Source organism: Camelina sativa, chromosome 3 (genome assembly GCF_000633955.1).
Source record: "Camelina sativa cultivar DH55 chromosome 3, Cs, whole genome shotgun sequence".
Lineage (NCBI taxonomy): Eukaryota > Viridiplantae > Streptophyta > Magnoliopsida > Brassicales > Brassicaceae > Camelina > Camelina sativa.
Window position 1 is genome coordinate 10,398,617 of NC_025687.1, and position 11,036 is coordinate 10,409,652.

General features: G+C 35.6%; 2 protein-coding genes across 2 annotated transcripts; one reads left to right on the forward strand and one right to left on the reverse strand.

Annotated features, from left to right (window-relative positions):
- LOC104776387 lies at positions 711–3,268 on the forward strand. The gene is made up of 4 exons (XM_010500443.2): positions 711–1,486; positions 1,579–2,418; positions 2,500–2,567; positions 2,666–3,268. Exons 1-4 carry the CDS (start codon positions 1,106–1,108, stop codon positions 2,886–2,888), a joined length of 1,512 nt encoding a protein of 503 aa, XP_010498745.1. The 5' UTR covers positions 711–1,105; the 3' UTR covers positions 2,889–3,268.
- On the reverse strand, positions 5,638–8,267 carry LOC104776388 (probable alkaline/neutral invertase D). Its single transcript, XM_010500444.1, has 5 exons — positions 8,145–8,267; positions 7,570–7,912; positions 7,015–7,446; positions 6,381–6,939; positions 5,638–6,098 (listed from the first exon to the last, which is right to left on the reverse strand). Exons 2-5 carry the CDS (start codon positions 7,897–7,899, stop codon positions 5,803–5,805), a joined length of 1,617 nt encoding a protein of 538 aa, XP_010498746.1. The 5' UTR covers positions 7,900–7,912; positions 8,145–8,267; the 3' UTR covers positions 5,638–5,802.

Consider the following 11,036-nt stretch of genomic DNA (forward strand, 5'->3'; position numbering starts at 1 on the left):
GTCACGAGACTCAAGAAGAAGACTCGCGGAGTCAGGAAAGGAAACGCAAACCTAAAATTAAATAAGGGAGGGGGCCATCACCTGACAAAACTTAACCGATTTTATTTGCATGGCTCAGAATCTCTCTTCCTTCTTCATTCGTTCATTCATTATCTCAATTGGTCCCATACCTCCATGTTATTTTCAATTATTACATATCCTTCTATTTAAAAAATTTGTCTGGCCCTCACAAAACATATACTACATATACATTTTTAGATATTTTTAGTACGTTAATTGTCCAACTTCATGAAAACTCGTTCTCTTCCATACTCACATGCATACACTAGCTAGTCTAATCAATTCTGGTTTATAATTATGATGAATAAAGGGAGAAAAATTGTATAAATTATCTATGCATTTTTTTTTTTTAATACCAATACCCATTCAAATTTTTTTGTATTAGAAACTTTTAGAAAAAAAAAATCAAATAATATAATCGTAAAGAGAGGAAGTAAGTTACATACATGTCAACCATTTCGTGTTGAGCCAATTCGCATGTCATTGGCAATTACAGATTGTAGATCAAAAAAGCCCATTGGGTTGGTAAACTAATTTAAATCTAGGCCCAAACAATCCGAATCACAAAATATTCATTATCATATTCTAATCACGAAATTCATATCATAATCAAAATCAAAATCATACCACATAAATTAAAATTAACGTTGGCTAATTTCCTAAAACGATAATGTTTCTGTATTCAAAGTTTTCAAAACCCTAAACGCCAAATTCACTCACTCTCCTTCTTCTTTCTTCTTCCTCTGCATCTGTAACTAGAACATCATCACAACGACAACAACAAAACCCTAAATCCTTTAATTACATTTTTTTTTTTTCATCTCATTGCCTCACTCACAAGTCACAACCAACTTAAAATTAGGGTTTTATCTTATCCGTTTCTCTCTTCTTCAGAGTTTTAAAGACAACAAAAATGCTCAAAGAAGATTCTATGACGGAACGTTCAATCCCTCTTCTCTCCTCCACTCCGGCTTAAACCTTCTTTTCTTCCCAGAGGGTTATTTAATTAACAGCTCCTTTCAATTTCTCTTTATAAACCTATTCAATGCCGCAGATTACTACAACTTGTTTCTCTACGCCTACTGCTACTTTCTCAGCGTATTTGTACCATAACCGTATCCCTAATTTGGTACCGTCGGTTCGATTCTCAATTAAAGATAGTGGAACTCGAGCTTGGGTTAGACGAACCGGTACAAGATCCAGATGGTTCAATTCGAGCTCCCTTACGGCGGTGGCGGCATCATCGGAGGAGAAAGATTCTCCGAGCAAGTCGACGAGAACGAATCGTAGATCTAACGGCGGTGGTGGATTGGTTCGTAATCCAGATTTGTTGAAAATTCCAGGAGTTGGTCCAAGGAACCAGAGAAAGCTCGTTGAAAATGGAATCCAAGGTGTTGCTGAGCTCAAGCAATTATACAAAGATAAGGTAATGTGTTTATGTATAATGTATTCACAAAATTTGAAAGCTTTTTGTGTTGTTTCAATTGAAATGTTATACCTTTTACATGGTCTTCTCAGTTTTGGGAAGCTAGTCAGAAAATGGTTGAGTATCTTCAATGCTCTGTTGGGATTAAACATCGGAACCACGCTGAGAGTATAACAACGTTCATTAAACAAAGCGTGGACGAAGAAGAACTCAAGGATTCTTCTGAGACTAATAATAATAAGCCTAAGAGACGTTTGACGTTCTGTGTTGAAGGGAACATTAGTGTTGGGAAGACAACGTTTCTACAGAGGATAGCTAATGAGACCATTGAGCTTCGTGACTTAGTTGAGATTGTTCCTGAACCTATTGATAAATGGCAGGATGTTGGACCTGATCATTTCAATATCTTAGATGCTTTTTATGCTGAGCCTGAGAGGTATGCTTATACTTTCCAGAACTATGTGTTTGTCACTCGGCTGATGCAGGAGAAAGAATCTTCCTCTGGTGTCAAACCTCTTAGGTTGATGGAGCGTTCTGTGTTTAGTGACCGTATGGTTTTCGTGCGAGCTGTTCATGAAGCGAAATGGATGAATGAGATGGAGATTAGCATTTACGACTCTTGGTTCGATCCTGTGGTTTCTTGTTTACCAGGACTTGTTCCTGATGGGTTTATCTACTTGAGGGCTAGCCCTGACACTTGTCACAAGCGGATGATGTTAAGGAAACGAGAGGAAGAAGGTGGAGTGTCGTTAAAGTACCTCCAGGATCTTCATGAGAAGCATGAGAGCTGGCTCCTTCCCTTTGAGAGTGGGAACCATGGTACATTCTCTGTTAGTAAACCGCCTGTTCATATGGACAATGCACTTCATCCTGATATAAGGGATCGTGTGTTTTACTTGGAAGGAAACCATATGCATTCTAGCATCCAGAAGGTAAATTAAGTCTCTGGTGCTTATATTAGTTCATGGATTCTGAAGATAATATTTGCTTAGACTGGTTGATTGATTTTACAGGTTCCTGCATTGGTACTTGACTGTGAACCCAATATCGACTTTAGCAGAGACATTGAAGCAAAGAGACAGTGAGTTTTCAGTTACATTTACTCAAACTAACTCTTACCAAGTTTCCCAATCCTTACTCAAACAGCTTTTTCTGATTTGTTTTTTTTTTTATCAAAAGGTATGCACGTCAGGTTGCAGAGTTCTTTGAATTTGTTAAACAGAAGCAAGAAACATCACCAGGACATGAAAATGGAAGCGACTCAAGCACACCGCAATTGTTGATGCCACATAATGGAGGTCTTTGGATACCATCAGACGGTAATCATTTCCCTGGAGCTGCCCTACAGTCTTTAGATTTAAGAAAGGCGATGACTCTCATGACCAGATCACCGTCCTCATGATTTTCATTTTCGCCACCATCCGCTGATCCTGATTTTGCTCGGCTTAAGGATCCCTGGACCTGGAGATTGATTTTACGAATGTCAGTAGGTAATCTATCTATCACTAGGCAAAGTTTTGTTGTTTAGAAACATCTATCATCTATGAAGCTTGTGATGAATCTGGTGCTGCTTTTGTACTCTTTCGATGTAAAAAGAAAAGGATCGTTTTATAGTTGTGCTGTCTTCCCGTGATGCTGTTAAGTGTGTCGCAAGGTGATTGCTCTTACCGATAATCCGAAAAAGTTGGCTTCACATCTCTTTTGTTCATCTGTAGTGTTGTATCCTGATTCTTGCAAAGTTAGCAAAACTAGTCCACTGGTTAATTACTGTTTGATCTCTAATTCTATGATTAAATAGTCCATTGGTTTTGCATTGTTCAATGTTCATCGTTATGGCAAGTAGGCTTGAATCTGTTAGTGTGCTTGATTCGTTTATATATTTTTGGCCAAAACACATAAACTGAAGACCTTTGTGCCTACGAATCTCAATTGTATCACAGATTTTATGTCCAATCTATATTAACATTTTTAATGTACATTTTTTGTGTTTTGTGTTATGCCCTTTTAGTTTTGTTTATTTAAAAAGTTATTTACAACATTAACCTCTAAAAAATTTCCAAAACTAACATTACTCCAGATTTTGTTTCCTAAATATTTTACATTTTATTTCAATTAAAAAATAACAGCAATCAATATGGAAATAAAAGCTATCATATATTTAACCATACATTATGTTGTGTTTTGAAGATATTTTATATCTGAATCCTTCTTCGTAAACAAAGAATAAAACAATTTGATTCTCATTTTGTTTTCCAAAATCTGTGAGCTTTGATTATTAACGTAATAAAAACTTCGATTGAAAATTATTTAAATATTATAATTAACATATATAAACTTAATAAAAAATTTAATTATTACGAATATGTAAAATTAAAAAAATTTCTAAAATACTATATAATGTGGTTATATTGTAGATGAGTTATAAAGAGAACATGTTGAAATAAATAAAATATTATTAAATTTGTGTTAACACGGGTTAAATCTTCAATTAATTATTTATCAACACTACTATTTAGAATATTTGACATAAAATCAAGTTGATTTAACTAAGATTGTATATAAGAATTAAATCATTAGGAAAAATGTGACTTAGTCACATCGTATAATTATTGATTATGTATTTTAGATCCCTTATTTTTTGTTATAATAATTAAAAATCAAAATAGAATCTCAAACACTAAACAAAACAAACTAAATATAACAAACAAATGGTCATGACGTGTCTTGCAGGTAAAAAAATAATATAAATATTTAGCCATACAACAACTAGAAAATTTAGTTATTCCTTTATTTACACAACATTCAATATTTAACATATAGATACAACATAAAATATAAATTATATGCCCGCGGGTTCAAATCTAGTTGAGCTTTATTAAGTCAACCCTTAACTTTACTAAATCAGTAGTATTTATTCTATTAAAGCTGAAGTACTCACTAGACTCAAATTAGACCATGACTTTGTTTTGGTACGTTTTTCATTAAAAATGATTAGAGAATCACTTAATTTAATTAAATTAACCTATGATTACCATTTTTCGCAATGACCATTATACCCTCCATTCAATCACTAAATATCTGCCGGGTCGAGACGCGGATCCTGTATGATCCGGAAACAGAAGAAAAAAATTAACGGATCTGTTTGTACTCCATGTCTAAAATATTCGGATCATGTTTTTGATTTGGTTCAATAATAGTTATTTCCGTTACCAAACAAAGTTATTCTTTAGAGGCAAACACTCCGATTTAATTGTTTTTAAGGTATCTAAATTAAAACCATATATGTTAATTACCAAAATTTAAGCTAATTACTTAATTATTGAGATTGATCTTATCAATTAATCTTTCAGTATAATCTTTTAAAAAAAATATTTTGTGATTCAGTTAAAATCTTTGAAAACGAATATTCATCTTACCAAATCTTACTACATTGCTTGATTTCCGAGATTATCATTTTTCTCTACTCTTTTACGATAAAGTTTGAAAATGAATATTCATCTATCAGTTGGAACGAATCAAGTAAGTAAATATATTTTGCGTATATTAGAAATATCAAATCTTAACTTCTAAGTGATAACATAAATCTACCTAATTTCACTATAAATATATTATGAGCTTCCTATTGAAATATTATACTAAAAGAAGACATTTAAAATTCGTTAGACAAAATGATGGCTCTCCCCCTTTCACATACTCCCTTGAAAGATCTGAAACCATACAAAAATATTTGGCGTATTCAAGTTAAATTCTTCATAGTTGGAGAATAAATACCGCTAAACTTGGTGAATCAATAGAACTGATTCTGGCTGACGAAACAGTATGCATTTTAGTATAGATTTAATATTTCTTTACTAATCGATTAATATCAATTCATTCTAACTGTGTTTTTTTTGGGTTTATATAGGGTGACAAAATAGGAGCTACTGTGAGAAAGGATCATATCAAGAAGTCTGAAGCTGATTTGGAGTATTTTTGTTTGGTTTATATAAGGTGTATTTTTGTAATCCTTCAAACTCTATATTACAAAAATACAAATTACAAAAAAAAGTAACTAACAAAATATATAATCCTGTGTTGTAGCAGGAGGTATCACCTAGTACTAGCTATTATTGTAACAATGTAAGTGAAAAAAATGAGGTAAACAGACCAAAGAAAGAAGAATATGAATTATGTGATTAAAACAAATGGGTAAAGGTTATCACTTGTCAAATTATCATATCCCCACTAGTAGGGGCAACTAGAAGAAGAAAAAAGAACGATAATACAAATTACGTGAAACTAACAAAATTTTAGGCCGCAAAGAATGGACGAACAAATTAACAAGTCCAAGAATAAGATCTCTTAATGACAGGTTTGATCTGTTTATCTTCTTCCAATGAGATCATTCCAAGATGAGAAGGATCTTCCAACAACATCTTGGCTACCAAGTAACCAGCGATGGACCATGTCTGAAACTTCCTCGCTTGTTTTCCTATGAACCTTCCAGATTTGCCATCGTAGTATTCAGGCCAACCGTCCTTCAAAAGCCGTGCTTCTGTCAGGTCTATTGCCCGCTTCGCTATCTGCGGCCTTCCAGTCTTTATGCACGCAGCTGTTAATAGCCACAACAACACTGCCCCGGAGAAAAACAAGAACAATGATTAGCCAGCCGTACATAAAGTAAATAGTACTACTCAATTTATACAAGTAGGGAATTTTGACTAATGAAAACACTTTCGGCAAAGAAGATTTATGAATTTTTTTTGTCTACAATGATTTTGTTTCCAACTTTTAAAAAGCATAAACGAAATTTTAAAAAACTAACACATTCCTTTTTTTGAAATTGTCAGTATCAAAAATTGGTTTAGTTAAAAACATATAATAATTTCAAGAAAGAATAGAAAAGAGAATTCACCTGGCCAAGAACCTCCGTTATGGTAACTCCAACGAGTATTCTTAGGGTCACAACCAGTAACAATCCTCCACTCATGGCTCTCGATCGCCGGATGACAAATCTTAACCGGCATCTCACCAACCAGCTCCTCCCACCGTTCCTCAATCAAGTCCATGATCGCAGCCGACTGCTCAGGGGTAGCTAAAGAACCAAGAATCGCTACACAGTTACCAAGAGCAAACCACCTGAAATCCATACGAGCTGGACTAACGTTTCCAATGAAGTAACCGCCACGTAGAGGCATGGAATCAAACACCCACTCAGGGATCGAGTCAGGGATGACGTTGAACTTGTTGACCGCCGTGTGCGAGTACTCCTCTGTTTTGTAACGGTAGATGTCATTAAGCTGCTGGAAATCAAGCCAGAAATAGCTTCTCATGTGGAAGCTAAGCGCGTGTAGCCTCTTCACTATCCTCTCCATGAACTCTTTCCCTTCCGTGTCGTGTTTTAGCATCGACATTGCTGATCGTAGAGCCATGAAGAATAGAGCTTGGATCTCTATCGGGTACCCGTAAACCCCCTACGCAAGATTCACTTCGTTAAACACTAACTCTGTATAATCAATACAAAGTTACAACCCTAACTAGTTATTTACCATTCTTCGATCGACCATGGAGCAGCCGTCAGCGCAAAGCAATGTGGGGAAAGTATCAAAGCCTTCGGAGAGACAAAGAGAGAGAATGAGTCTCATTCCCTTTTGACATTCATGTGTTTCAGCTAGTGAAGTGTCTCCAGTGGACTTTGTGTATGCTCTGAGGAGAATGATCCACCAAAAACCTGAGTCAACCGGAGCAACTCTTCCAATAGCGCTCTCTCCAAAGTCAGCAATGACAGTGTCGGTTTTCTTGATCGGGTCGTGAAGGATCTTGAAGCTAGCCGGCATGGCGCCTTCCCCAAGCTTGAACCTGTCGATCTTTTTCTCTCTTCCTTGGATTTGAATTGTCTTGAGGAGGAAGTTCTTGACTATGTCTGGCTCTCCGTTCATGAGGAAAGCTAGTGCACTTGGAACAAAGTCTCTTACAAACACCTAACCAACATTTTCACAAAAACAATGCATCCCAAAGCGTTAACGTAATAACAGAATCATTTGAAAAACAGAGGAAGGTTTAATAATGAAACACAAAAACAATACAAAGGAAAGAAACCAAACCTGATCATAGTTCAATACTTCCTCAGAAGCATGGTCATAAGCAGCAATAGTACCAACGGGTTGGCCACGAAAGTAAACTAACGATCGTCTCAATGCATCCCAAGCCTCAGCAACCATAGGATGAGGCTCAAACGAGTTTCTATCCGAAGACACTGGAGTTTCCAACCCGGACCTGCCTCCGGGAGAATTAACGGGTTCAAAGATTCCCATTTCGCTGAACGACCTCTCATCGAACGATCTTTTCCGTTCAATATTTAGCCTCGGCCGGTCAAGTAACCGTGATATGTCGTCTAGCTCTGAGATAGAGCTTGACGAGTTTACTGCTTCCATTGGTATTATAGATCTGGATTAAAAGGATATAACTATAAATTAATTAAAACGTTTTTTTTGTTTTATGGAAATGATGATTAACGTAAAAATTGGACTTATCTAAGATAAAAGTAATTAAAACATTAGTAATCTTCATAAGTACTGTTCTTAAGGATGTAACAAAGAAAAAGAAAAAGAATCGTACATGTATTGTGGAAGCTTAGATCTGAGAAGGTTAAAGATAAAAACATAAAAATAAAACGGACCTTAATTACGACGGAGAGATAAGATAATCTCCGAGACGGTGTAGAAATGTGTAAAAGAGAGAGAGAGAAGAAGAGAAAAAAAAGGAAAACGTAAGGAAGAGAAGAAATATATATAGAGGGAAGGAAGATGAGAGACGACGACGACGAACGTGGAAAGTCTCTCGTTATTTGTTTTCTTCTTTATCTCTCTCTCGTTCATTGACTGTGGTAATGGTGGAGACAAAGCTAGTGGCTTTGGTCGTTAGCGAGAAGATGATTGGAGCGTGTTGTTCACGGGGAGGAAACGACATCGTTTTCTTTTTGAGTTCTGACATGTTTTTAAATTTGGCTTAAGATGAATCGATTGGGTCATTGGACTTTTCGCCGGTTCGATTGGCTTTTCTTGATTTTTGTTTCGTTTATTTTACATTTTTTTGATAGTTTTTGGCTTTTTCACTTTTCAGGTTTAAATAGTATTGTAGTAATGTTTTGATAGGTTGACCAATTGGCCAATTGGCATAGTCTTTGTCGGAGTTCAGTGTCCATCACTTATCTATTCGGATTTTAAAGTATCGGGCAAGTTGCATGCAGTTTGTATCTTTACCTTTTTCGTTTTGGTATCAATATTAAGTGTTTGTATTTTTCACTTGTATAAAACCATGTATTATATGTGTGTATAGGACCAGAACCTGTTTGGTAGAGAAGTACATGCGGAGAATAGATTTTGGTGGCGTTGAATTCGCGTTTTCCAAATTTAGGCAAGACATTAATATTTCATTAGTTGGTCTAGCTTTTCTCTTTTCTTCTCTTACCATTTGTTGATCAAGATGATGATACTAAAATTTGCATGAATACAAAAAACTTTGGCTACTATATAAATCCACGTCTAGTTCCAAAGAAAACCGTGTACGTTATATATCAATTCAGGCGATAATTGCATAAACTGATATAGTTGAAAATACTTTTGCATTGCAAGTTGAGATATTTTATTAACGTGGATTTGGCTATAAAGAAAAACATGTAATAGTCATATGTTTGTTTCACTAAATTCTCAGTTCTAGTATGTTTATGGTGGCTTATGGTGGTCAAACCTTACAACCAATGGCTTATGGTGGCCAAACTTTACAGGTGAATCTTGACATGAGAAGTGGCCAAACTTCATTGTTGAAACTTGACATGAGATTTTGGTTTTTTAGATTCTTTTCAAATATTTTTTGGTTTTTTAAAAAAATAGATTTTTGTTAAACTATAAAATCAAAAACAAATTATCGATCTATGAAGAAAAAATTAGACCTACCTAAAATCAATATAAGACCATTTTCCAACCCCATTTTTAACAAGCCTCATTTTAACATATCTTATTTTTATAATATAAATGACATATTGTATACTGTTTACAAAGTTTCTCAACAGACAGCTAGGGTTTTTTTTCTAGAAAAGAGACGCGGCGGATGACCGAAGATGACTACCCTCAGATAAGTTACGAGGTAGTTTTGTTTTTTTTTCATTTAGGTTAAACCATGTTTTTTTTTTAAATGATATTTTAGAAATTTATGATTAAAATGTCCCAAATTTGAAAATTAGTGATTTTTTTTTAACATTTATTCTGAGATTTTATTTACGTGGATTTGGCAAAAAAGAAAATCGTGTTGTTCTTCTCTAAGGCCTTTGGTATGGTGAATAGTTTGTTCCAACTTCTAGGAGAAGTGTTAACTTAAGTACTTATGCTTATTTTCAAGCCTCAGTTATTATTAACTATACTTGTTGTTAAGTTCACTATTTGTGTACGACGGCCAAATGGTGCGTTAACTTAATAGTTTGCCATTACATACTAAACATGCTTTTATCTTTGTTATCAGCTTCTAAGGAAAGATAGTGATGATATTGACATAGCTATTGATAATATGTCCGGAAGTGAGTTTCTTGATAAGTTAGAGGAGTATTTATTTTCCTAGAGATGAATAAGTGCAAGGCGACATTGTTATTGAAAGGTTTTGAAACTTTCTTTTTGGCTTGTGACTCCCCTTGCTGAATTTAATTAAGTCCAATACGCTATAATTTGTTTATGTTAACTGGGTGCACAAGGATTGGTGCACAAGGCTGATTCATACAAACAATGGGCCCATTAACACGAGGCCCATTCTAAACCCTATATATGACTCGGACGCCAACGCGGGGTTGGTACTTTTGTTCGCTACAATTAGTAATTTTCAAAACTCTCTAGTCGATATCGAGATCCAGCCCTAACCCTGCTTGCCCATCTCTCAGGTGACCTGAGTCAGGTCAGTTTCTCGCTCCTTATTTCACTGTTACTTCGGAACGATTACGGCCTTGTTCCTCCTCTCTCTCTCCGGATGTTTATCTGATGTGTTTGATTTTAGCTCTAGATTAGAAGTCCTGATGAAACCATGGACGGTTCAACCAAACCAGAAGGACCTGAGGAGCAGCTTGAACCTGAGAAAGCATCGGAGGACCAGCTTGAACCAGAAGAAGCACCGGAAGAACAGCTTGTACCAGCGGAAGAAGCACTAATCGTCCCGGCGGGTCCTATAACAAGGTCACGGTCCAAGAGGTTCAACCAAGACATTAGTGGACTACTCAAGGAGCTGAACAAGAAGCTAGAAGACGTGGCTCAAACCACTTTCACCATGCTCACAGCTCAAGGTGCTCGGTAAAGGGTAAAGTGTTGCTTTGGTGCTCTTTTTCCCTTGGTCAAGTTTTGTCCCATTGGGTTTTCTTGACAAGGTTTTTAATGAGGCCTAAGTAACATTTTTAACCCCCTTTGCTAGCACAAGTTGTGGTCCAAAGCCCATTACAAAGCTTTGGCCCATTTTCTATCTCTTTCTCATTCAAACTTTGCATTTATTGTTTTATCATTTCCTAGACATCTTGCAATAGCTTGAACTTGAACTT

Bases quoted from the DNA above. Each gene is read 5' to 3' on its own strand.
- LOC104776387 (XM_010500443.2), top strand. From the start codon at position 1,106: ATGCCGCAGATTACTACAACTTGTTTCTCTACGCCTACTGCTACTTTC. The intron at 1,487-1,578 runs GTAATGTGTTTA...TGGTCTTCTCAG, and splicing joins AGCAATTATACAAAGATAAG to TTTTGGGAAGCTAGTCAGAA. The intron at 2,419-2,499 runs GTAAATTAAGTC...TTGATTTTACAG, and splicing joins TGCATTCTAGCATCCAGAAG to GTTCCTGCATTGGTACTTGA.
- LOC104776388 (XM_010500444.1), bottom strand. From the start codon at position 7,899: ATGGAAGCAGTAAACTCGTCAAGCTCTATCTCAGAGCTAGACGACATA. The intron at 7,447-7,569 runs GTTTGGTTTCTT...AATGTTGGTTAG, and splicing joins AAGTATTGAACTATGATCAG to GTGTTTGTAAGAGACTTTGT. The intron at 6,940-7,014 runs GTAAATAACTAG...AATCTTGCGTAG, and splicing joins CCATGGTCGATCGAAGAATG to GGGGTTTACGGGTACCCGAT.